The following is a 27,303-nucleotide window of genomic DNA, read 5'->3' as shown; positions in this document are numbered from 1 at the left end:
AACCTTTCTAATCGTGCACTTCTGTCTGTTTCTGATGGATCATTTGCTTGCAAATAGTAAATTTATCTGCAAACTTCTTTCATTTAACACTTGCCAGCTATCACTTTCCTTCCCTCTGGGAGTCTGCAAGTATCATATTCATTGTTCTTCAAAGGTCTTTTTTATTACCACCTAAAATCAAACTTTTGCATCTTGGCTTATCTACAACTTGAAGAAACTGCCTGTGTCTGGCAGATTCCTGGGTTCTGATCTTTTTTTGCGGTTTAGAAAGGAAGAACTGCTTTCACCAGCTTTAATGATTTTATTCTCCATTGAATCCACCATTGGGATGATGGTGCAAGGCTAAAGAGGAGGTAATTGGATAAGTAAATAGTTACAATCATTACCGATAGCTGGTATTGCCAAACTCGAAGAATAGGACCTCTTTTTTGGATAGTCTGCTGGACTTGAGATTGAGAGCAAGAATTTTTCATTTCTTACAAAGAACAAAGAACAACCCAGCACGGGAAACAGGCCCTTCGGCCCAACGAGCCCGCGCCGCTGCATCACCCTACACCTATTCTACCCTGCGTGTCTACGAATGGAACCCCTGACTTAGCCAGATTCAGGGGAGAATAGTGTCAATTTGGTAAAACCAGTCAGCCTAAGACCACATCTTTGGGGTGTGGGAGGAAACCGGAGCGCCCGGAGGAAACCCACGCAACCACAGGGAGAATGCACAAACTCCCACAGACACTGGCCCAAATCCATGTATCTGCACAGCTAGCAGTGCTAGTCACCGAGCTGTTGCGGCGCCCGTCTACCGGTCCAGGATCAAGCACACACACCGACACGAAGTACTAGGCCACTCCCGGAACCTCCAAGAGCAGCCCGTGCACGACCCACCGTATGCATGCCCCTCGTTTGACAACGAGGTGGACCTCCACCTGCGGAATAAAAAGACAAAAACGTTAACTTACAAGTCTGCATTTCTGGTGTCTCCTGAGGTTCTGACCTTATTTAATAGCCCCTACCATAACCCTCCATCCTCGTTTCACTCATGTGTCTATCTAACTGAACCTTAAACGAGTCCAACGTTCCTGCCTCCACCACCCTACTCGGTAGCGCGTTCCATACCCCCACAACTCTCTGCGTAAAGAACCTTCCTCTCTCATCCAAATTATACCTCTCCCCCCTCACCCTTAAATCATGACCTCTTGTATTTGTACCCAGTCTAGGGAGCAGTCTCACTATTGACTCTATCTATTCCCTTCAGTATCTTATATACCTCTATCATGTCCCTCCTCAATCTCCGTCTTTCCAAGGAGAAAAGTCCCAGTTTCTCCAACCTTTCCTCGTAACCCAGCCCCTCCATGCCAGCCAACATCCTGGTAAACCACCTCTGCACCCTTTCCAGAGACTCCACGTCCTTCCTGTAGTAAGGTGACCAGAACTGGACGCAGTACTCCAAATGCGGTCTAACCAACGTTCTATACAACTGAAGCATTAGACGGCAGCTTTTATACTCTATACCCCTTCCTATAAAGGCTAGCATTCCATAAGCCTTCCTAACAACCTTCTCCACTTGTGTCGCAACCTTCATGGATTTGTGAACCTGCACTCCCAGGTCCCTCTGTATTTCTATACTCCTAATCTGTCTACCTTTTATCACATAGCTCCTCTCTGCATTATTCCTTCCTAAATGCACCACCTCGCATTTGTCAGGATTAAATTCCATCTGCCACCTATCTGCCCAATGCACCAACTATCTATATCCTGTTGTATCACCTGACATTCCACTTCAGTACCCGCCAACCCTGCCATCTTGGTGTCATCCGCAAACTTGCTGATCTCACCACCTACGCTCTCTTCCAAGTCATTTATGTATACTACAAAGAGGAGAGGTCCCAGTACTGAGCCCTGCGGCACACCACTGGTCACTGGCCTCCAGCCCGAAAAGGTCCCCTCCACAACTACCCTCTGTCTCCTATTGCCCAGCCAGTTCTCAATCCACCTAGCTACCTGACCTTGTATCCCATGCGCCTTAACCTTTTCTACCAGCCTACCATGAGGGACTTTGTCAAACGCCTTACTGAAATCCATATAGATGACATCAACGGCTCTCCCATCGTCAACCGTTTTTGTCACCTCCTCAAAGAATTCCACAAGATTCGTAAGGCAAGACCTCCCTCTAACAAAGCCATGTTGTGTAGCCCTAATCAGATCGCAACGCTCCAAATGCTCATACATCCTACCCCTAAGTATTTTTTCCATTAATTTCCCTACCACCAATGTCAAACTCACCAGTCTATAATTTCCAGGGTTATCCCTACTACCTTTTTTGAACAACGGGACCACATTTGCCACCCTCCAGTCTTCTGGGACCTCACCTGTGTCCAAAGAAGAGACAAAGATTTGTGCCAGAGGCCCAGCAATTTCATCTTTCACCTCCCTAAGCAGCCTGGGATAAATACCATCAGGCCCCGGAGCTTTATCTGTCCTTACGCTACCTGAAAGCCCTAGCACTTCCTCCCTCGTAATAGATATTTCCTGCAACTGATCCTCCGCTCCCTCCAAGAGACCGCATGATTCCGAACCCCTCTCCTTCGTGAATACCGACGCAAAGTATTCATTCAGGAGCTCCCCCATTCCCTCCAACTCAATACATGACTCCCCACTTTTGTTCCTAAGAGGACCAATTTTCCCTCTAACCACTCTCTTGCTCCTAATATAGGAATAAAATGCCTTTGGATTTTCCTTAATCCTACCAGCCAAAGCCATTCTGTCCCATTTGGGGCAGCACGGTAGCACAGTGGTTAGCACTGCTGCTTCACAGCTCCAGGGACCTGGGATCGATTCCCGGCTTAGGTCTCTATCTGCGTGGAGCTTGCACATTCTCCTCGTGACTGCGTGGGTTTCCTCCGGGTGCTCCAGTTTCCTCCCACAGTCCAAACGTGTGGGTTAGATTGATTGGCCATGCTAAAAATTGCCCTTAATGTCCTGAGATGCGTAGATTGGAGGGGTTAGTGGGTAAATATATAGGGATATGGGTGGGCTTGTGGTCGGTGCAGACTCAATGGGCCAAATGGCCTCTTTCTGTACTGCAGGGATTCTATGATTCTATCTTTTTTTTTCACTTGTCCCAATTCCATCCCGTTTCTGCTAGCAGAATAATGGTAGGAAGGACTATTACTTACATGGCGAAAAACTGCAGCATGCAACGGTGCAGAGGGACCGAGGGGTCCTTGTGCATGAGTCGCAAAAACCCAGCCTGCAGGTGCAGCAGGCGGTCAGGAAGGCAAATGGGATGCTGGCCTTCATAGCGAGGGGGATTGAATATAAAAGTAGGGAGGTCTTGCTGCAACTGTACAGGGCACTGGTGAGGCCGCAGCTGGAGTACTGTGTGCAGTTTTGGTCGCCGAACTTACGCAAGGATATTTTGGCCTTGGAGCGAGTGCAGAGGAGGTTTACTAGGCTGATACCGGAGTTGAGGGGGTTGAGCTATGAGGAGAGGCTGAATAAACTAGGCTTGTACTCGTTAGAGTTTAGAAGAATGAGGGGAGATCTCATTGAGACATATAAGATGATGAATGGGATGGATAGGATAGAGGTGGAGAGGCTCTTCCTGCTCAGAAAGGACAGTAGGACTAGAGGGCACAGCCTCAAGATAAAGGGGGGGAGGTTTAGAACGGAGTTGAGGAGGAACTTCTTCACTCAAAGGGTGGTGAATCTCTGGAATTCTCTGCCCGTTGAAGTGGTGGAGGCTGCCTCGCTAAATATTTTTAAGACGTGGGTTGATGGGTTTTTGATAAGCGAGGGGATTAAGGGTTATGGGGAGAGGGTGGGAATGTGGAACTGAGCCACGACAGATCAGCCATGATCTTATTGAATGGCGGGGCAGGCTCGAAAGGCTAGATGGCCTACTCCTGCTCCTATTTCTTATGTTCTTAAGCATCACCATCCTCCTTTGTCATTTAGCATATGGTTGCTCCTACCCTCCCACTCTATTGCCGATCTATCCTCTCTTTCATCAACTCCTTTTCTTTCCTGGTTCTGTGTTTGTTTAAAAGCTATTGAATTCTGACTTCTCCAGTTCTGTACTGGAAACTGCCAGGAGAACTCCTGATTTGGAAGTGACATCCCTTGTGGGGGCTGCCTTATTTTATTACATAGTGCATAGTGGACGGTATTTCTACTGTACAAGAGAGTGTGTCTTTGTGGGCATCTTCTGAGCTTCTTGACAGCTCTTTTGTGGTTGGCTTCAAATCCATAAAATGGAATAAATATTTGTTCGGAACTGGGGAAGGAACAGGCATAAAGCCTGCAGTCCAAGCCCGGTGACTGTCAATTCCCCTGGTGTTCCAACATTCCAGCTGACTGCTGGGCATGAAACAAATCGAAATAGGCTGCACTGAGGAGCCGTAGAAATGATATCAGAAGAACTCTGCCAATGTCATAAGAGTCATTGGCTTCTTACTGTTAATCTCCAGCAATATAACTTGTCTGCTGTGTACATTCAATACTTGGAATTATCCTATTGCTAGATGGTTGAATCATTGTTTGCTGATAGTTGTTGATATACATGGAGGCATAGAAAAGAATTAGAACACAGTAGGAGGCCATTTGGCCCATTGTGTCTGTGTCAGCTGAAAAAGAGCTATCCAGCCTAACCCCACCTTCCAGCTCTTGGTTAGTTGTCCTGCAGATTACAGAGTATCCAAATATTTTTTAAATGCCATGAGGGTTTCTGCATCTACCACCCTTTCAGGCAGTGAGTTCCAGACCTTCACCATCCTCTGGGTGGAATAAAGTATTCTTCAGCTTCCTTCAATCCTTCCCCTGATCACTTTAAAACCTTTGCCTCTGGTTATTCACCTCCTTTCTATCCATTTTATCTAGGCTGCTCATATTTTCATACACCTCTATTAAATCTTCTCTGCATTCCTCTGTTCCAAAGAAAACAATCTCAGTCTATCCAAACTTTCCTCATTCCAAAACTTCTCCACTTCTGGGAACATCCTTGTAAATCTCCTCATATCTCTCTGGTGTGATCACATCTTTCCTATTATAGAGTAAGTAGAATTTTAAGCTGCGCTGCAGCTGCAGTTTAACTAGTGTTTTGCACAGTTCCAGCTCTCCCACTCCCCCACAGGCAATTTTCTCCTCTGCATTATTGGATGTCATAGCATGCGAGAACTCCTTGAAGTGTTTGCTTTTTCACCACTACCCGTTCACGCCACAATTGGCGTGAGGTGAATTACAAACAGGTGGAATATCTAGAACAGCTAAATTTCATTTTTGGATCTTTAATGTTGATAAAGGACCAACCTTCCCATTGCCTGCTCAGTAACACTGAACAAAGTTACTTACCACTTGTGTGGTAGTGAGTTGGGCTTTCCCTTAATGACTGAGCTGTGCTGAACTGGCAGTATAGCTCAGATCCGCTGGCTTTATGTGACTATGGGATAGGGATTACTGAAGTTCCTGCAGTAGTGAAACATTGGAATTATCTACATATGCCAAATGCAAAATTGGCAATGCACACAAAATGGTGCCATGATTACATTAGTGTTGTTTTTGTCTATTTTCCCGTGTAATTAAAGTTGGATATTCAGTGACTCCCCAGTGCATTTGCTAATTAGAATGAATGATTGTGGAAACAACATGTATTGAAAAGGCCTCTCTGTACAGGTGCATGGGGTTCAAAAGTGCAGAATGGTTTGTGATAACATTAGGTTACACCCTAATTTTCACTATTAATTTGAACTGATCAAATTTACTTTCTTTGAAATGCTACATGCAAGGCAGTGTGAAAAAATCAAATAAATGATTCACAAGCTGAATCTGCAATGATGTTTATTAAAGTTTGTTTGCAGATTTGGAACAAGGCAGCAAAATGTTTTTAAACTGGAACAGTTTGGTTATGTGTGTTGTTATAATTATAAAAAGGTCGATAATGACTGGGTTGGGTAATGGTACGAAATGCTACCACAAAGACGAGACTGGAGACTAAAATACCATGGGTTGCCAAAAGTGATGCTGAACAAGCACATTTTTCAGGGTTTGACAAGGAAGTCTGAAAACTGTGGCTTGCTTAAAGTTACATCAACCAAGTCATATGGGGGATTATTCATTTCAGCATGTGATCTGTCATACAGTATTACTAAATAAATCCAGCTTTGATTATAATTCTGAATTATCCAGCAGTACTCCAGAACAAGGTCTAGCCCTGATGTTTAAGAGGTTTCTTGGGGTTTGTGCCATTTTACAAAGCAATTATCTTGATTTTTTTCCCTACTCTGCTGCTGAGTTGTGTTGGCTCGTGTTTCTGTGGGTTTTAGCCTTTCCAGTACTGTGTCCAACTGGCCGCTCTTTACATCTGCAAACCTTAGCTGGTGAATGCTAACTGTGGTCCTGTGCATTCTCCAAAATCTTTGAGTTCAGTCTTCCCCTGGTTTCAAAGTCCTCAGGTGATATTGCTGTTGGTTGGTGATTGGGAACAAGGTTTGGAGTGCTGAGGGAGGAGGAAAAACTCAATGAAATTAAAACCTCACTTATAATGTCATGTAAGGGACATTTGTAAAACTGATTGTGAAGCAAGCCATCAGACTTGGAGTTTGACCCCTACTTTAATAATCTGGGAAAACTTCAGTGGGCACCTGAATTGGGATGAACAGACCCTTAGTACCACTACATGGTCATGGGGAAAAGAAATGGAACTAATTGCATCGTTCCTTCAAAGAGTCAACGCTGGTCAGGCAGACATATAATTATACCAACTCATTCTGTGCTACAGAATTTTATGACTATTGAGCATTGGATCTCCCTTCATTTCACACCCATATCCTCCATTCCCACCAAAACACACCAGTAGCAGAATCTAATGGTAAAATGTTAAAGAAACATTGCAGTTCCATTTTGGAATTTCTTCTCTCTGAGTGTGGAATTAGTTACACAGAAGGCTGTAGGGCTGTGTTGTTCAGGATTTTCAAGGCTGAAATAGACAGGTTTTTAATCAGTAAGGGAATCAAGGGTTATAGGGATAAGGTGGGAAAGTGGAGTTAAGGATTACTGTATCAGATCAGTCATGACTTCATTGAATGGCAGAGCAGACTTGATGGGCCAAATGGCCCAATTCTGCTCCTATGCCTTGTAATCTTACACAGAACATCTGAGATTAAAAACCTGCAGGCAAGCAATAACTTTTTTTTATACTGGGTGTGCTGTGTCCTTTACAACATCATTGAAGCCTGCATGATTTTTAGAGCTGACCTGTCTTTTTCCAGTCAGCCTCCATTAAGAATATAAGAACATAAGAACATAAGAAATAGGAGCAGGAGTAGGCCATCTAGCCCTTCGAGCCTGCCCCACCATTCAATAAGATCATGGCTGATCTGTCGTGGCTCAGTTCCACATTCCCGCCCTCTCCCCATAACCCTTAATCCCTTTGCCTATCAAAAACCTATCAACCCGCGTCTTAAATATATTTAGCGAGGCAGCCTCCACCACTTCAATGGGCAGAGAATTCCAGAGATTCACCACCCATTGAGTGAAGAAGTTCCTCCTCAACTCTGTTCTAAACTGCCCCCCCTTTATCCTGAGGCTGTGCCCTCTAGTCCTACTGTCCTTTCTGAGCGGGAAGAGCCTCTCCACCTCTATCCTATCCATCCCATTCATCATCTTATACGTCTCAATGAGATCTCCCCTCATTCTTCTAAACTCTAACGAGTACAAGCCTAGTTTATTCAGCCTCTCCTCATAGCTCAATCCCCTCAACTCCGGTATCAGCCTAGTAAACCTCCTCTGCACTCCCTCCAAGGCCAAAATATCCTTGCATAAGTTCAGCGACCAAAACTGCACACAGTACTCCAGCTGTGGCCTCACCAGTGCCCTAAACAGCTGCAGCAAGACCTCCCTACTTTTATATTCAATCCCCCTCGCTATGAAGGCCAGCATCCCATTTGCCTTCCTGACCACCTGCTGCACCTGCAGGCTGGGTTTTTGCGACTCATGCACAAGGACCCCTAGGTCCCTCTGCACCGTTGCATGCTGCAGTTTTTCGCCACGTAAGTAATAGTCCTTCCTACCAAAGTGGACAACCTCACATTTGCCAACATTAAATTCCATTTGCCAGTTCCTGGCCCATTCGCCCAGCCTATCTAGATCCTTCTGCAGACTCTCCACACCCTCCGCACAATTTGCCGTTCCCCCAATCTTGGTGTCATCAGCAAATTTCGACACCATGCATTCGGTTCCCTCCTCCAGATCATCTATATAAATGGTGAATAGCTGAGGCCCCAGCACCGACCCCTGGGGCACACCACTAGTCACCAACCGCCAATCCAAATAGCACCCATTGACCCCCACTCTCTGCCTCCTATTTGACAGCCAATCCTCTATCCACGCTAACACCCTACCCCCAACTCCATGCCCCCTGACCTTCTGCAATAACCTCTTGTGAGGCACCTTGTCAAACGCCTTCTGAAAATCAAGAAAGACCACATCCACCGGCTCTCCTCTATCCACCGCCCTAGACACATTCTCATAGAACTCCAATAAGTTTGTCAGACACGACTTCCCCTTAACGAAACCGTGCTGCGTCTGCTCTACCAAACAATTCTCCTCAAGATGCCTCACTATTTTCTCCTTGATCACGGATTCTAACATTTTTCCTACAACAGACGTTAAACTAACCGGCCTATAATTCCCTGCCTTTTGCCTGCCACCCTTCTTAAACAACAGCGTAACATTAGCCGTTTTCCAATCTTCCGGCACTTCCCCGGAATCCAGCAACGTTTGGAAAATAATCACCAAGGCATCCACTATCACCTCCGCCATTTCCTTCAGAACCCTTGGATGCATTCCATCCGGTCCTGGGGACTTGTCCACAATCAGTCCCTCCAGTCTTTCGAGCACTGCCTCTCTAGTAACAATAATGTCATTCAGGCCCTCCACTCCTACCATCTTTCCATTGCTAACACCCGGCAAATTACTCACGTCCTCCTCCGTGAAGACCGAAACAAAAAACTTATTCAGGGCCTCAGCCATTTCCCCATCCCCTACCACTAAGTCCCCCCTCTCATCCTCTAAGGGTCCAACGTTCACCCCAGCCAGCCTCTTCCTTTTTATGTATTTATAAAAACTCTTGCTATCCTTTTTTATATTAAGCGCTAGCCCAGCTTCATAGTTTATCCTACACTTCTTTATCAATTTCTTTGTCAATCTTTGTTGACATTTAAACCTCTCCCAATCCTCTTCTCGCCCACTACTCTTAGCTACTCTAAACGCTTCCGCTTTTAATTTAACACTTTCCTTCACCTCCTTCGTTATCCACGGCTGATTACCTCTCCTCCTCCGATCCTTTTTAACCATCGGAATAAATTTCTGCTGAGCACCAAGAAAGATCTCCTTAAAGATCTCCACTGTTCCTCAGCAGACCTACCTTCCAACGCACTCCCCCAATCAACATTCGCCAATTCCTCTCTCATCCTACCATACTCCCCTCTGTTCAAACAAAGGACACATGTCCAGGAGCCCACTTTCTCCTCCTCCATCTGCATCAGAAACTCTACCATACAATGATCACTCTTCCCAAGAGGATCCTTCACCACAAGGTCCCTAATTCTACCCGCCTCATTACATAACACCAGATCCAAGATAGCTCGCTCCCTCGTCGGCTCCAACACATACTGTTCGAGGAAACTATCCCGGCAGCATTCCAAGAACTCCTCCTCGAGCCCACCGCGTCCAACATGGGTCGACCAATCAACATGTAGATTGAAATCCCCCATAATTATCGCCGTTCCATTCCTGCACGCCGCATTTATTTGCGCGTTAACAGCCCGCCCCACCTCCAGATCATTATTCGGGGGCCTATAGACGACACCCACCAGCGTCTTCCTCCCTTTGCTGTTCCTAATCTCCACCCACAACAATTCCACGTTCTGCTCTTTGGTTCCTATATCATCCCTTACTACCACCCTGATGTTATCCTTAATCAGCAGAGCTATGCCCCCCCCTTTTTCCTCCTGCCTATCCTTCCTAAACACTTGATACCCCTGGACATTCAGCTCCCAGTCCCTGTCACCTTGCAGCCATGTCTCTGTAATGGCCACCAGATCATATCCATTTGTGCTGATCTGTGCCACCAGCTCATCCACTTTATTCCGAATGCTTCATGCATTCAGATAAAGTGCCTTCGTCCCAGCCTTCGCCTGTACCCTATTTGCCAGAACGCCACCAACCATACTCACGCCCCCTACTCCTTGTATTATTGGGACATGCTTGGCCTCCCCCCCTTACCTGCACCCTCTCCTTTACTTTAGACCCCGTAATGTCACATACCCTCGCACCCTCCCCCCCACTAATTAGTTTAAAGCCCTACCTACAGTCCTATTTACACGATTCGCCAGGACTCTGGTCCCAGCACGGTTCAGACCAACCCCATCCCACCCAAACAGGTCCCACCTACCCCAATACTGATGCCAATGCCCCATAAATTCAAACCCATTCCTCCCACACCAATCCCTGAGCCACCCATTCACTCCCTTAATCTTATCAACCCTACGCCCGTCTGCACTCGGTTCAGGCAGTAGTCCGGAGATAACCACCTTGTCGGTTCTACTTTTTAATTCCATTCCCAGCTTTTCATACTCCCTCCCCAGATCTTCAGTTTGCATTTTGCCTACATCGTTGGCACCCACATGTACCACAACGACCGGGTTCTCACCCTCCCACTCCAGGTTCCTCTGCAGCCCAGACGCGACATCCTGGACCCGAGCACCAGGCAGACAACACACCCTTCTGTGCACTTTGTCATTGTGACAAAGGACAGTGTCAATACCCTTAACCCCACTGTCCCCAATTACGACTACGTTCCTTTTCACCTTCTCTTTGCCTATGACCTGTGTCTGCATCACTGTACCGTGTGCAGTTTGCTCACCAAGCTCACCTCCCTCGTTCTCGTCCAGACTGGAAGCAAGAACCTCAAACCTGTTATGCAGATTGAGAGGCTGAGGCATCCGGTCCCCACCCTCCTTCCTCTCCGCAGCCCCCTCCTGTTCCTGACCCTTAGAGTTAGCCAGTCTAGGAGGGGTGCACCCCATTGTCAGTGGCACCCTCCCTCCCCCTGATGAGCCTCAGTGTCTGTAGCTCAGAGGCCAGTTCATCTACTTTGAGCTGGAGCTCCTCCAGCAACCTGCACTTACTGCAGACATGGTCACATGGAAGGACCCTGGGGTCCACCAGCTCCCACATCATACAGAAACAGCACATCACATGCCCCTCCATTATTCCCTGTAGTAATATCGAACGAATGTAACACGAACTTACCTGGCTCTTTTTCTCCCCAGCCCTTTGAACCTAAGCCCTAGCAGCTCACTCTGCTTCCCTCTCACTACGCTGCCTGCTGTCTACACCAGGCCTCCTTTTAAACCTGGCGCTGTTTAAAAGCCTGCTTTCCCACAAATCCCTGCTCTCCACTCCCTTTGAATTCTTAAAGCGGTAAATACAAAAGGCCCGCGAAAATGCTTTTAAATAATTTAAACAGTTCTACAAGGTAAGTTCTAACTACACACTAAAAAGCCCACGAAAATGCTTTAAACTTATTTAAACAGGTTTTAAACAGGTAATTTCTTACCTGACTCTCTGCTCCTTCACTTGCCTGCTCCAGCAAACAAATTAGTACTTTCACATGTTAATTTAAGAACAAAATCCCAGGCAGGCTTTATGGAACCCAATAATTTGGGAGAAATTTACATCAGTTTTCCATTTTTTAAAAGAAGTGTACCAATTGGAAATTTTGTGCTGCATTACAATATCATTCGGTGAAGAGCTTATCACTCAATATTAAGCAAATCATTGAACGGTGTCAACAACAGCAGGAACATCGGGTCGTTCCAATAGCATATTTCCTCTATGCTGAACTGCTGATTTCCAAATAAATGAAGCCCAACGAGAAGTGTATTTGGGACTAAATTTTTGTCCTCAGGGAATCATGCAGTAGGAGCTCATTATAGAAAAATTGAGCGCTGTCATCTGCGATTTCCCTGGCTGTTTGCACCTGAAGCTTTCACTCGTGCGTGCCTATTTTTCTTCAGTGTAATTGGCAAAGGATCAGGAAATTTTAAGAACCAATAACATTCAGTGCAACTCTCTGATCTTTTGTGCGGATTTAAAACACATTGTTGACGAAGCACTCCCCAAATACACAACTGGACACATCCTCATATTAAACTAATCACAAGGGTGAGTCTTCACTAATTGTATCTATTTCCAGGCCTTGGAGGGATGGTCCACAATTGAATTGGTTCTTCTTTAAGCAAAAGATTTTGAGTATAACTTTAATTTACTAATACTGACTACCATACAACTGCACTGTAGCCACATGGGATTTTTATATCTACAAATTTGAATTGAATTGTGTTGAATACAACCAGCATGTATTCCTGAATATTTTTCAAAGGTCATTTTTGATTATTTAATATCAGGTTGCTCAAAGGTGATGAATTGAGAACAATTGTAATGTTTATGTTTTATTAAACCCATTCCAGCCATGATAATCAAACCACTCTTCAAATTTAAGGATTAAAAAAACATTATATTTAAAGAGATAAATATGTTCTAAAATGCTTCTTCATGGCAGATTTTGCATTTAGCTACTTCATAATGAACCCTGAGAGAAAATATCAGTTGTAAAGGCTCACACAACTCTGGGTGCAATCTGCCTATTGTGTACAAACCAGAAAGTTGACTCTGCTATCTGCAGGCTGGATCTGCTGCAGCTTCAGACTTCCTTCTCTCACAATTAGATGGAATTTGTCTATGTCAATGTGGGACTGAGGAGTCACGAGAAATAAAATGAAGCTGATTCTTCATTTTCCTTCTCCAGCTCTATTTAATGAAGATTTTCTGGCACTGATTTTTAAAGATAAGATGGTGGCAGAGTGATTCTTGTTAGGGAAGGGAATCGGAGGTTATCCATTGTAGATGGGAATGCAGAACTTGAAACACAGGCCATATTGAATGGTGGAGCAGGCTCAAGGGATCAGATGGCTTACTTCTCCTATTTTGTATCATTGTATATAACACCAGTGCTCAGATCCAAGAGGATTGCATTTAAGAAACAGCCTGCTGATTTATAGGTTAGTGCAACTGATTATTCTAAGCACGATCTTTATGAATACTGGGACAAGTTTAGTGTATTTGTTTAGATACTCCAGGTATTCATGATTCCTGTAAGTAATCTGAGAATTTTGAATTTGAGGGTAGCTGTTCTGCCCGATATCCAACAATATGATCATGAGTGGAGGGTATAACCATGGTATCCCCACCCCTATCCTACTTGTGATTCAAACCAGATAGTCGTGTTTTGCATGTGGTTCTGTCTGCATCTCCAAACACTTTGAAAATGGACAAAGAAAACAATTGATAAAATGAGGCCAGATGCAAATTATTAAGCTATTTACAATCAAAGCAAAAACATAACAAGCAACAGTTACAATCAGACTCCACTCAACTCAATCAGCATGATTTGTCTTCCTATGATAATCTAAAATAAGGAATATGTTTTAGTTCTCCGCATTAGTGGGTATTCTTGCTTCACTTTCATAATAACTCTTAAACACTAACCTGCTATGTACTCCTGAATCAGGTTGGAGCTTGCCTTTTAAAGCTTTTTATGAAACCATGACTAGTTTCCCAACTTTTACTGGTGCAGCGGTCAATATTTGGGACTTTTGTGTCCTGTTCTAGTGGAAGTTGTGGATTGCTCAGGAGAGCTGCTAATCCAAAGATTTGTAGAGGAGGTGGATTGGCCAGGTTAAGATGATAAGATGCTCTTTTGGATAGTCGGTGCAGATATGATGGGCTGAATGGCCTCATTCTGCACAGTGAGGATTCTATTCATTCTATTCAAGACTGTTGCTGTGCCCTCCCCCCAATCAAAATTAAATGCAAATTTTGATGGGAAGAGACGTTGCAAGGCATGAGTTGAGTATGTTGAGAGAATGCTGAGATGAGGCAGAACTTGGTTTCCTTCCTGATCTTCATCTCTAAACCCCTACAGTCCATGTTCATTTCAAGGTTGTTCATTTCAAGGTTGTGCATTTCCAATGTTTTAAACTGCAACATATAAACAGCTTAATTCCAAAATGCTTTATGAAGAAAACATGGTAAGAAAAGTTTGCAACATGACATGCTGTGGCTTTTCTTCGCTGAAATAACTTTGGCAGGAACTGGAGCCTGGATGCTTTACTGATGAGAGGAACTGTTATTTTCCAGTCATATTAACATGCATTTGCAGGTAAACTACTGCATAACTCACTGCAGAGGTGTTTGTGCTAGTATTGTACACCAAATAGGTGGCAGAAAGCATTGAGGTTCTAGTTGACTAATGAAGCATTTCTTTCTCACTCAGCAAAGGGAGACGACCTACCATAATCCTTCGGACCCAGCTGTCTGTAAGAGTTCATGCCATTATAGGTGAGTGGAATATTCCATTTCTGCAGGTGCTGAATCTTATGAAAGAAACATGATCCATCTGTGTCAAACCCTTTAGTGATGTCATTCTTATTGTACAAATTAAGTTACAAGAAAAGTCAGAATAATTTGAATTAGGTTCCCACTGCTCCAAGTTTATTTGAAACTGTTGGATGGGATGTACGTGTAAGAGCATTTTTGATTGTGACCCTGTATGAATATAATGTATCTTAATTGAGTAACTACTCAAATGAGTTATTTTCGTACTTATGACTTATTCAACAGCTGGTTGTAATACAGCTATATTTTATGATGACTGGCATCATTATGCTTCAGAGATTTTGTTGCAATGCCAATGGCAGGGACAGTGTTGCTTTTGAGGGCTGAGTTCATGCATTACTATATTAACTTGGCATGTAAGATATTGCTGTTTATATAGAGTGGTTGAGTTTTTCCATTTGCCCAGATGGACTTTATGTCCTAGTTGCTTCTGCTGTCTGTATCTAGAAAACTCAGCTGGGGTCATGCTTACTGGTCTCATTTATTGGTTGCCATGGATGAAACTCATTCCCTTGAGTGTATGTCAACTTGCTGTGTCAAGAGAATGCATTTTAATTTGTATATTTCCAATTTTCTCCACTCCAGTTCTAAAGACACTGGCAGTTATTGGCACATAATTCAATGGAAACTTGGTGATACAACTGCGGGACGTCTCAAAGTGATTCATGGTCAATGAAGCACTTTTCAGCTGCAGTCGTAGAAGATCATAGAATCTCTACATTGCAGAAAGAGGCCTTTCAGCCCATCATGCCTGCACCTATAACAATCCTATCCAGGCCCTATTCATGTAACCCCATGTATTTACCCTGCTAATCTCCCTGATACAAAAGGGCAATTTACCATGGCCAATCCACCTAACCCGCACATCTTTGGAGTGTGGGAGGAAACTGCAGCCCCTGGAGTAAACCCACGTAGGCATGGAGAGAATGTGCAAGCTCTACACAGACAGTCAACAGAGGCTGGAATTGAACCCGAATCCCTGGTGCTGTGAGACAGCAATGCTAACCACTGTTAGAATACAAGAAATGTGGCAGCCGATATACAGACAGCAAGATCTCTCAAACAGCAATGAGATAAAGGACAGTTAATCTGTTATAGCAATGTTGATAGAGGAATAAATATTGGCCAGTGCACTGGGAAAAATTCTTTGCTCTTCTTCAATAGTGCTGGGGATATTTCATGTCCACCTGAAAGGTAAGTCAGGGTTTTGGCTTAACGCATCATCCAAAAGTTTGTACACATCCAATAATGTAGGACTTGTGCTCAACCTCCTCGGGAATGAGGCTTGAACCCACAGCCTTCTGATTTTGAGGCAAGAGTGTTATCCACTTCCATCAGTGGCAGCCTCCGATCTCAAGAAATGATAGGTTTATCCCACTGTGGAGTTTGTCTCTGGTAAGCATTGCCTGGTGTGGTTCAGAAGTCCCACTTGAGCATGGCAGTCTCGACCACAGAGGAAGACAGTGCACGACTTGCAAGCTTGTTTTCTCTGAAGCTTTTTCTTGACTAACTGAGCTCTGTTTCTCCAAGCCACTTTCAATGTCTTTCCAAACAGTTAGCCTCCAGAGGTCACAGCTGTCATCTCTCTCCCTGTTGTCAGTGTCAATGCCCGCCACCTTCATATCTTGTTTGCAGATATTCTTATCGCAGAGATATGGGCGCTCAGGAGGTCATTACTCAGTGGCCCGTTCATCATATGAAAGGTCTATGGGTTTATAATCATCATTCATTCAGATGAACATGGCCAAACTAGCGCAGACCTCGTTGGTTTAGCAATGTGTGTATGCTGACAGAATTAGCACAATCTAGGACCATGGAGTTTTTTGACCTTATCTTGCCAAGAGAGGCCAAAGATTCGACTGAGATAAAGGCAGGAACTCTTTAGCCATTTCACCTGCCTAGCATATATTGCCCTTGTCTCACTGCTGTAGAGGACTGTGCTGAGGACACAGGTTTGATAAACTCAGAGTTTGGTGTGTTCAGTCGAGTTGCTGTTATTCCACACTCTGCTTGGTCACAACCGCGACCTTTCGCGTCGTTTCTCAGGCATGAGCTCAAACTCTGTGTTATGATATGATTTATCCATGAATAGTATTGGGGCCAGGTTTGAACACGTTGTCATCACGCCACACGTGCTTCTCACCAATGTCATTCCATGGCAAATGGGGTTGGAGATCCCAACTGATTTTCTTTTTCCCTTCTGCCCCAGATTGGGAATATTGAGGCTGAATATTGAGTTCATACTGTTGCCAAGCCAACAGTTAGTTTAGTAAATTTCTAAGAATTACCTATTGGTTTCATGACATAAAAATAACTATGTAAAAAGATCAGCAACAGTTCTGTGTTTAGGCATGTTCTTCAACCCAGAAGTAGTACAGCAAGGAAATTTTATGATTTCTTTGAATTGTCTGTGGAATCTGTAATAGTTTTTAAGAATATTGGAAAATTATTTTTAAAAGCCTGTACCAAATGTAAAGGATTGTTGTACCTTTCTTGAATAATAAAAACTGGCCCATGTGACCTTGTAATCCTTGGCTCAGAAACAGTACCAACAGGAAGGAAGTCAAGACACAGACACTAAGTGGCCAGAAACAAAGTTGGTTTGTAGACAGAAAAGGAGAGCTACAAGTTGAGGAGCTGCCTTGGAGGGAGTGCAGAGGAGGTTTACTAGGCTGATGCCGGAGTTGAGGGGGTTGAGCAATGAGGAGAGGCTGAATAAACTAGGCTTGTACTCGTTAGAGTTTAGAAGACTGAGGGGAGATCTCATTGAGACATATAAGATGATGAATGGGATGGATAGGATAGAGGTGGAGAGACTCTTCCCACTCAGAAAGGACAGTAGGACTAGGGGGCACAGCCTCAAGATAAAGGGGGGACGGTTTAGAACAGAGTTGAGGAGGAACTTCTTCACTCAAAGGGTGGTGAATCTCTGGAATTCTCTGCCTGTTGAAGTGGTGGAGGCTGCCTCGCTAAATATTTTTAAGACGCGGGTTGATGAGTTTTTGATAAGCGAGGGGATTAAGGGTTATGGGGAGAGGGCGGGAATGTGGAACTGAGCCACGACAGATCAGCCATGATCTTATTGAATGGCGGGGCATGCTCGAAGGCCTAGATGGCCTACTCCTGCTCCTATTTCTTATTTTCTTATGACACAAAAGGAAAAAGTGGAAAGAGGAGCACACTGAATATTTATATTTGGGAATAGATTAGATTTTATGTTTGGCAGAAAAGGAGACAGGAGTAAGCTAGCTAAAAAATGTAAAACCTGGAAAGCTGTGTGAATAGCTTGGAGTTCCTAAAGTGTTTTCTCAGAAGTAGCCAAACCAAGAACACCGGTTGATCAGTTGAAAAGGAGCTCTGGAAAGCTACACCATCGAGGTTGTTGTGACCTGAGAGAGAGTGTTTATAGAAGTGTGCCTTGCTGATGATCGAACCCGTAAATCTCAAAGGTGATAGCTTCGCTGGACGGAGCTCCTGACCCACCCTATGCAAATAAAGAACAGCACATTTTGAAACTGTGTAGTTACATGGTGCAACATTTTTGCAGGAAATGATAGTCATAGGGGTTTACAGCATGGAAACAGGTCCTTCAACCCAACTTGTCCATGCTGCCCTTTTTTTAAAAACCCCTAAGCTAATCCCAATTGCCTGCATTTGGCTCATATCGCTCTATACCCATTGTACCCATGTAACTATTTAAATGCTTTTTAAAAGACAAAATTGTATCCGCTTCTACTACTACCTCTGGCAGCTTGTTCCAGACACTCATCACTTTCTGTTGAAAAAATTGCCCCTCAAGACCCTTTCGTATCTCTCCCCTCTCACCTAAAACCCATACCCTCTAGTTTTAGACTCCCCTACCTTTTGGGAAACAATATTGACTATCTAGCGGATCTGTGCCCCTCCTTATGAGGGGCACAGCCTCCTATGCTCCAGAGAAAAAAAGTCCCAGTCTATCTAGCCTCTCCTTATAACTGAATCCATCAAATCCCGGTAGCACCCTAGTAAATCTTTTCTGCACTCTTTCTAGTTTGATAATATCCTTTCCATAATAGGGCGACCAGAATTGCACACAGTGTTCCAAGTGTGACCTTACCAATGTCTTGTATAACTTCAACAAGACATTCCAATTTCTGTATTCAATGAAGGGGTGCTTAAGATGCAAGTTTGTGGTGTCAATTATTTTGAAGTGAAATTTACCTTTTTTATTTGAAGAATAATTTGCTTGTTAATTTGTGTTTAATTTGCGTGATTCTGATTCACGTTAAAAGTAAAAGGTATGAAAAGTACAATCTTATTGGTTGTTTCTTCATTTGGAACAAGTTTGATTATGTTGGGTTATGGTTCTTCGCAGGGATTGTATCACATTCAATTTGTTTGTATTTAGTAAAGCAAAATAATTGGAAAACTGTCTTCTCTGGTCGCTTTGTTCCATCCTATAAATTATTTGAAGAAATGTCTGGAGCAAGTTGTTGAAATGTAAAAGCACATACTGATTTATATTTCAGTTTAAGATTAAGAGTCAAATACATGTGAAAATCTGTAAATTGTGGTAATTTGTTTAAAGATGTGGTTTTATTTTCATAGGGGAAACATTGAGCTAACTCCACCATTGTTAACATTAAATCGAAGATGTAGATGCAAGTAAGAACAATGTAGGTGGGGGAAAAAGGTAGATTTCTGTAGTGTGCTTTCTTTATCAGTATATCAGTTGCACAAAGAAAGGTTCAGTGCTGGATATCTGATGAGCAGTTGGTGTGGTGTCAACGGGAGAATTTGCAGTGAGTCACCTGGTTGACCCCCAAATGGGAGAGAAGGGAAAACAGAAGATTACTGATGAGGGTCATATATACAGATGAACTATTATGTTATTTTGGCTTTGTGGGGGTGGTGCTGTTACTGGGTTTAATTTAGGTTCATCCCATTATAAGAAACAATAAATAATTTGCTAATGAAACTCATCTTGAGGTTTCTTTTCACAAATTATTTGACAGTCTAGTATTATTCTTCAATGTAACAGTGAACTCTTCATGCTTATGGCCAGAGTGAAAGTATTTTTCCAGAGCAAAATTAAATAACATAATTCTGTGTCCTTTATGGGGATGAAGGTAATTTATCCAAAGGTGTTGGGTTTCTTGTCTATTTATGAAATTGGCACATGCTCTGGACATTTATAGCATGAAACCTACCTCTCGTGCATTCGGTGCCAAAATTGGGGCATAAATGACTGCTCGAGTCAGACCCACACTAGGTTATGGAGTGGACTTGGCAACATGATCAGAATGGCTGAAGTGTTGTCAGGCCTGATTTAATGTGAATTGTTTACAGCTCCATTGTTGACTGAGAAAACAAACAGCACTTTGACCTGCTTTTCTGTGTAGACCTGCATTATAGAACGGGGCTGAGACCTTGGCATTACTTATGATGGGTAAATTGACTACCCTTGATTGACGTTGTCTCCTAACTGTTAGGAAACCTGATTTACCTGATTCCTGAGCAGGGAGTGGTTGCGACAAGTACTGCCATGCCCTGGGCATTTCTGCAATAAAAAGTCTGACAACACCAGGTTTTAGTCCAACCTATTTATTTGATAATATTCTCACTAGCTTTCGAGGGGACAGCCTCTTCGTCAGGTGAATGGAGAGTTCTGGCCTCAGACAGAGCATATAAAGCACAGACAGTTTAGAGATTACTGATTAAAATGCGAATCCTTACACCTAACCTGCTGTTCAAAACAGCAGGTTAGGTGTAAGGATTCGCATTTTAATCAGTAATCTCTAAACTGTCTGTGCTTTATATGCTCTGTCTGAGGCCAGAACTCTCCATTCACCTGACGAAGAGGCTGTCCCCTCGAAAGCTAGTGAGAATATTATCAAATAAATAGGTTGGACTAAAACCTGGTGTTGTCAGACTTTTTACTGTGTTTACGCCAGTCCAACGCCGGCATACCCACATCATTTCTGCAAATGCATGGATTGGAAGCAGACACTGCATGCACAGCCCAGCAAAGGAGAAGTGCCCAGGCCACTTTCACAGGGGAAAATCCATTCATGGGACTGAAAAGTGGAGTGATACTGAGTCTCAGGAGTGAGGGCAAGAGAGATGGGGAAAGTTAAAGTTTATTTATTAGTCACTAATAGGCTTACATCCATACTGCAATGAACTTGCCGTGAAAATCCCCTAGTCGCCACATTCCACCGCCTGTTCAGGCACACTGAAGGAGAATTTAGCATGGCCAATGCAACTAACCAACACGTCTTTCGGACTGTGGGAGGAAACTCACGTAGACAGTGATCCAAGGTGGGAATTGAACCTGGGTCCCTGATGCTGTGAGGCAGCAGTGCTAACCACTGTGCCACAGTGCTGCCCCATGGGACCACTGATAGGAGCCACCAGGGAGAGGAACAAAGAAAGAAGCTCCAAGGAATTAAAGTGCTGCATTCAACAGGCCCAACGTAGTGAGGGTTCAGGAGAAGCCTGGAGTGTTGCAAAAATAGTGGAAAGTTGTTGAATCCATGTTCTCAGACAATGAGGCAATGGTAATCATTCTGCTCAGCCAGGCTGAAGATCCAGTTCCACCTGTGAGTTAGTGCTGGAGTGCAGACTTGGGTATCAAGAGGAATGAAGTCTTGCAAGATGAGAATGAAACTCTGTGAGATGAGTAGTCATTGAGGAAGATAAGTTAGAGTGAATTTTGGAGGAAAGTTTGAGTAGATCTTTGGGAAAAAAAGCATTAAAATTTGCAATCCCTCATAAAAGAGACAGTGGCCGCGATTGTCCTAAAAGTGCTACATTGGTGGGAGAACTGTTCTAAATCCCGACTGTTTTGTCAGCTCAGTTTCTCATCTCTGCACTGCAGAGGTCCCAGTCATGAATATCATTAAAAACCCAGTGGGGTGGGGCCTATTTGCACTGGAGGTTGACAGTTCTGGAACTCTGCGCATGCACAGTGGTCCCAATCTGTCAGACTCCCCATTTGCTGGCCAATTCCATCGCTGACCAGCCCGGGATCCCCGCAGTGCTGCCGCTACCCCCCCCCCCCCCCCCCGGCCCCCCCCCGACCCTGGAGTGCCTCGATATCCAGCTCCCCCACACCCAGCAATGGCGATCAGACCACACCCATGCCAATCGCTGTCCTCCGTCCATCCCAGACCAATCCTGTCTGCAGAATGACAGCGGGACCCCCCCACCCCCTCCAATTGCTTCTAGGCCATGCCCACAGTAGGCCCTGCCCCCTTGGCACTGCCTGATGCCCAGTGGGCTGTGCCAGAGAGCCCATGCTCAGGGGCACCCCTCCACTGCCCAACCCCTGGGGGGACCCCAGTTGCCCCCCTTTCATTCCAGCTGGATCTCCCGCTAGTTCCTGGAACATGGGGGGCTAGTCTGAACCCCGCCTGAATGAAGTACTCCTGGCAGGGTGGGCGATTCGATCAGGACCTGAAAGTTTCTGATAATGACTTGCTAAACATATTTTAAAAAGATTCAAATTACTTACCTGTCTTCCCGCCTTTTTCCAGTGCAGTCTGACCGGCGACTGTTTGCTGGCTCTTGGAGATGCACATGCGCAAATTCCAGTGCAAGGCCAACAATGTGCATCTCCCACCTCAACCCGCCAGAACAGTTGCAGGTCATGACGGGAGAATCGCGGCCAGTGTTTCCACGAGATTGGTTGACTTGATGGGTTGCTGAGGAATCCACAGGACCTGAATTGGTTGCATCTGTCAATTGTTGTGCAGTACAGTGTAGTGTGTTTGACTGCAGTTTGCCTGATAATTCCCATTTACCTCACATTGATCCTTGTATAGTAAAGTTTAGCCGGTTTGTTCAAAAACTGTGGAATCTTGTGGCTTTATTCTCTTAATGGGATTTCAAACGTTTTCCACTCTAAACAAAAAGTTACTCATCTCTGACCCAATCATATCAAAACCTTCAGGGTCTGGTCCAGGATCATAACATTGTATATTGCAGATAATATTAAAGTAGGAGGTTTAAATCTTTATGTAGAAGCATAGTGAAGACCCCGGTGAAGGTCCCAACATTTAAATGTTGCAGATGTGGATAAACAAAAACAGTGAAATACAGAAACACTCAAAAGCTGCCAAACAGCATCTGTGGAGAGAGGAACAGATGAGATCCATCCTACATGTTCAACGTAAACTCACATCATGTTGCTAGACCACATACAAAAAAACTCCTTCTAAAAGTAAAACCAAAAGCTTGTTGCAAAGGTCGAGTTGACACAGCAGCCTAGGGATGCACAGGATTATGTGAAGTCAGAATTTATTTTCCTTCTTTTGCATTCAGCAGATGCTCTGCACTCTCCCAAAGAGAGAATTAAATGGGTGACATTTCTTTGTTGTTGGTGTTTCTACTATTTTGCCAAAACATAATAAATTATTGTTCTGAGTGGTATGTTTCTCAAAAGATCATTCCTTCATAATTGCAAAGGTAGGGATGCATTGTCCAACACTTACATAATTGGAACATATTATTGTGCTTTGCAACTCCTCAGTTTGAATTAATAGTGCTTGCTTGGAGACTGCATGCAAAATTGCCAACTTCCCTTCAGAATTCTGTAGCCTCTTACCAAAATGCAATTTTTGGATATTAAATAAAACTTCTTTGGACAGTTCAGTAAAATCAGCTCAGTGTTGTTTTTTTAAGTAAATGAATTCTGAAATAAAATGCTGACAATCCACAGTGAGTTAGTCAGTGGAGAGAGAAAGACATCAGGGAGGTTTAATATGTCAAGTGTGGTGCTCCATCAGTTTCAATCAGGTGGAGAAGTTTTTTTCTGCAGTTTGCTGGCTTTGTTGGTTTGCAAAGTTACTCAACTTTTATAAGAAGGCTCAGCTTCAGGAAGAGGCCATTTGATCCTTTGAGCCAATTCCACCATTCATTAGGGTCTGCTTGTGGTGATTTGATTGTGGTCTGAACTCAACCTTTCAGTTGGCATTGCAGCAGCCCCCCCGCCAACCCTTGTCTAATTCAGCCTTGAATAAATTCAATGACTCAGCCCCATTATTTTCTGGGGAAGAGAATTCCCTCAGAGAGAGAAAATATCTCCTCCTCTTCATCTGAAAGGGAGATCTTATCTGGTAATTCTTTTTTTTTAGCATTACATTCACATTTCACTGCATCATTTATGTTGCTTATTTTAGATGATTGATTCATTCATTTTTTTAAATTGAAAATACTTGGGATTATTTGCTGATTCTAGTTGTGGAGGTGTAAAGGAAAGGACACAAGTCAGTAATAAGTACAAAATGTCATTTGGTTTGATGAATGATTGAAAATCGCCAGTAAGAGCAGCATCTCTGGAGTTGGCGCCAAATCAGTAAGAACATGACAGACCTTTCTCCCATCAGCACCACTGATCTGGCGCTCTTACGTTTAGTCAATATTTCCTGTTTGCTTCATGTTGTATGTTTCTTTTGAAGTGCTTTTTTTTCCTCTGTGGCTTTGAGACTATTTCTGATACATAATGAGGCACTTGTAGTTTACAATGGAAGTAAACTTTTGACTTGGAGACTGCATGTAAAATTGCCAACTTCCCTTCCTATTGATGCTTCCAATTTTAAAAAAATGCTCAGTCTTTAGATGTCATGTAAAATTAATAAAGATAGCATTTTTGATCATTGTCTCTCTTTCCAACTTGAATCCCAAATCATGATGCATGAAAAAACAGTCAGCATGTCAGGTGTCAGCCACTTTGATATACGTACTGTGCATTATACCAGTGTCTCCATTGCAATGCTTCTCATTTTCCAGTGCATAAAGGGTTTTGTAGTGAAATGCCAACTCTGGCTTTGAGTGGCTACTGCACAACTGAATCCATTGGGAGGCTGATCAAAACATGAGCTGCTTCACTTTGGGGATACCTTTCTAATGCTTCTGTATTTAAAATTTCTGATACATCTATTTGATAAGATTTTGTTGCTTCCAAATTGTAAACTTTATTTGAATGGGTAGCTGTGGTTTTTTGATGCCACTGCTGGAACAAGAGACACAAACTAAAACTTAGCTCCTGCTTATGATTGACATTCTTTAGAATCTCTCTGTTGGCTTGGAAAGACGAGGAAGGATAGTTTAGTCTGCTAATTTTTTTTAAGGACCATTCAATGCACTGTGAAATGGAATCAATATCATAAATTTCATAGTGGAATATTGTGTTTCTATCGCATACTTCGATGTATCATATGTAATATAAAATTAATGTTAATGAATGGATTGAGAAGAGAGAATGAGTGCTCTCACTAAATGTATACATAAATTAGGAATTGTTATAGGAAAACTAATATTACAAGAACGAGTGACACATTGTACACTCTTTGTTTTCTATATGTGATGCATCACTATTAGTTTTTAATTTTTTGTCCAAGACAGTTATTCTTAATGCTTAATGACGTACAGATGCTGATGCACATTATAAGCCCCTGTGTTGAGCAATAATCTTTCTACATTGAAGCTAAAGAAGCAACAAATGGACAGAGAAACATTTAACAGCACCTTAAACACCACATTTTGAATGAAGTCCCTGACTGTTATCAACCAATCCTGATTTTGTTATTCCACTTCTTGACTACCATTATCTTGAGCTCTTTTTCTCCACTCTTTTTGTTCCTTGCTATTGCTGACTCCTGTTGAAGTACAGTGTTGACAGGCCACCACAACTTGCCAATGAATGTGGGCTGATTATTTGACTGAAGCAACCTTGCAACACTGAACTCAAGAAGTGAAGTGAGAATGCCTGCCCTTGACATCAAGGCAGCATTGGACCAAGTGTGACATCAAGGAGCCCTTTCAAAACTGGAATCAATGGAATTTGGTGGGGATGGGGGGAGGGGAATCTCTCCACTGGTTAGAGTTATACCTGGCACATAGGAAGATGGTTATGGTTGTTGGAAGTCAATAATCTCAGTTCTAGGACATTACTGCTGGAGTTCCTCAGGGCAGTGTCCTAGGCTGAACCTTCTTCAGCTGCTTCATCAATGACCTTCCACCCCATCATAAGGGGTGAGGATGTTTAGTGATGAACCTTCAATGGCATCCACAGCTCCTCAGATACTGAAGCAGTCCATGTTTAAATGCAGCAAGACGTGGACAGTATCCAGGCCTGGGCCGATAACTGGCAAGGAACATACGCACAAGAGCAAGGCAACGACCATGCCAACATTAGAGAATCCAACCGCTTCCTCCTTGACATTCAATGGCATTACCATTTCTGAATCCCCACTATCAAAAGCAGTGTGTACTATCTACAACATGCACTGCAGCAAGACGACTTCAATATCACCATCCAACCCCACAACCACCGAGAGAGATAAGGATAACAGATGTTTGGCAATGCTGTCACCTACAAGTTCCCTTCCAAGTCACTCATCACCCTGACTTGGAACTACATCACCATTCCTTCACTATCGCTGTGTCAAAATCCTGGAACTTCCTCCCCAACAGCACTATGGGTGTACTTAATACTACAGGGACTACTGGATATTAATAGGGAATAGGAACACTGATTGGTTTGCCTTTATTGTTTTTGAAACCATTCCTGGATCAAGAGAACAAATTCTGATTGTTCCTTCCATACTGTTACTGTAACTGCGATAAGATGACTCAGCAGTGACCAGGAATCAAAGCTGGAGTCTGTCCAGCTCTGAATGCCTGAGTACCGCACCTAAACTAGGCAATAGGGATGCTGACCTGAGCATTGCCAAGTAGCTGTCGGAGTATTAATGTCAAAAGCTGATTTGCTGGAGATTGTAAATAAGCCCACAGCAAACATTCCAACGTTTCTACAAATAGTTTTAAAAAATGCTGCTCAATTTTCTCAAAGCCACAGAGCAATCCCCTGGAGTATTTCATTTAGTGCATTGTGTTCAGCAAAACATCTGGGAACAAAACACTGTGACTCATGCCGCAGAGTGACAACAGCTTTCTTACTTACAATTCTCCAGTCCTCTCTGGGTACAATCATGGTGCCAGAGGACTGCTAATGTTGCATTGTTGTTTAAAATGGAAGGAAGGGATAGCCTGAATAATTACACACAAGTGAACCAAACCTCGATGGTGGGCAAATTATTAGAAAAGTATTAATTGTGCTTTGATTGATTAAGGACACATCTGTCAAGAGAGGATCACATCTGACTAACTTGGTTGTATTTTCAAGCGTGTAACAAAGAGGGTTAATAATGGTAATGTGCTAGATATAGTCTACATAGATTTTAGCAAGGTCTTTACAAGGCTCCATATTGGCAAACTGGTCAGGAAGTTAAAAGCATGTTTGAGTCCAAAGGAAAATGGCAAGTTGGATCAAAAATTGGCTCAGTGGCAAGAATTAAAGTGTTATGGTCAATGGATGCTTTAATGACTGGGTCTCAAAGGGCTCAGTCATAGTTCTCTTGCTTTTTGTGGTATACATCTATGATGCACCCTTAAATGTAGGGGTCATCATTAAGCAGATTACAGATTCTTGATTTAGTGTGGTAATAAGATTTCTGATGCTGCTGAAATTGGTTGTGTGGTTGATAGTGAGGAAGACAGTGTCAATTGTTGGAAGATGACAATGAATTGGTCGTGTGGGCAAGAAAACGGCAAATGGAATTCAGTTGAGAGAAGTGAAAAGTATGCATTTGGGTAGGGAAACAAAGCAAGGGGATACACAAATGGTGCGATATTGAGAAGAGGATCCGTGAAGTGCATGTCCGTAGATCTCTTAAGGCAGCATCACAGTGACACAGTGGTTAGCACTGCTGCCCCACTGTGCCAAGGACTGTCTGTGTGGAG

The 27,303-nt window shown here is 43.5% G+C and overlaps 1 protein-coding gene across 5 annotated transcripts in view; it reads left to right on the top strand.

Moving 5' to 3' along the window:
* Positions 1–27,303, top strand: part of fhod1 (formin homology 2 domain containing 1) — a 329,870-nt gene that overhangs the window by 43,391 nt on the left and 259,176 nt on the right. For all 5 annotated transcript variants that reach the window (XM_080187106.1, XM_080187105.1, XM_080187104.1 and 2 more), the window contains exon 3: positions 14,396–14,460. In XM_080187106.1, coding sequence (XP_080043232.1) covers positions 14,396–14,460 — 65 coding nt within the window. The remainder of the gene's footprint in view (positions 1–14,395; positions 14,461–27,303) is intronic.

Source organism: Carcharhinus amblyrhynchos, chromosome 4 (genome assembly GCF_965287045.1).
Source record: "Carcharhinus amblyrhynchos chromosome 4, sCarAmb.v2.hapA, whole genome shotgun sequence".
Lineage (NCBI taxonomy): Eukaryota > Metazoa > Chordata > Chondrichthyes > Carcharhiniformes > Carcharhinidae > Carcharhinus > Carcharhinus amblyrhynchos.
This window is presented reverse-complemented; position numbering and strand designations above follow the sequence as displayed.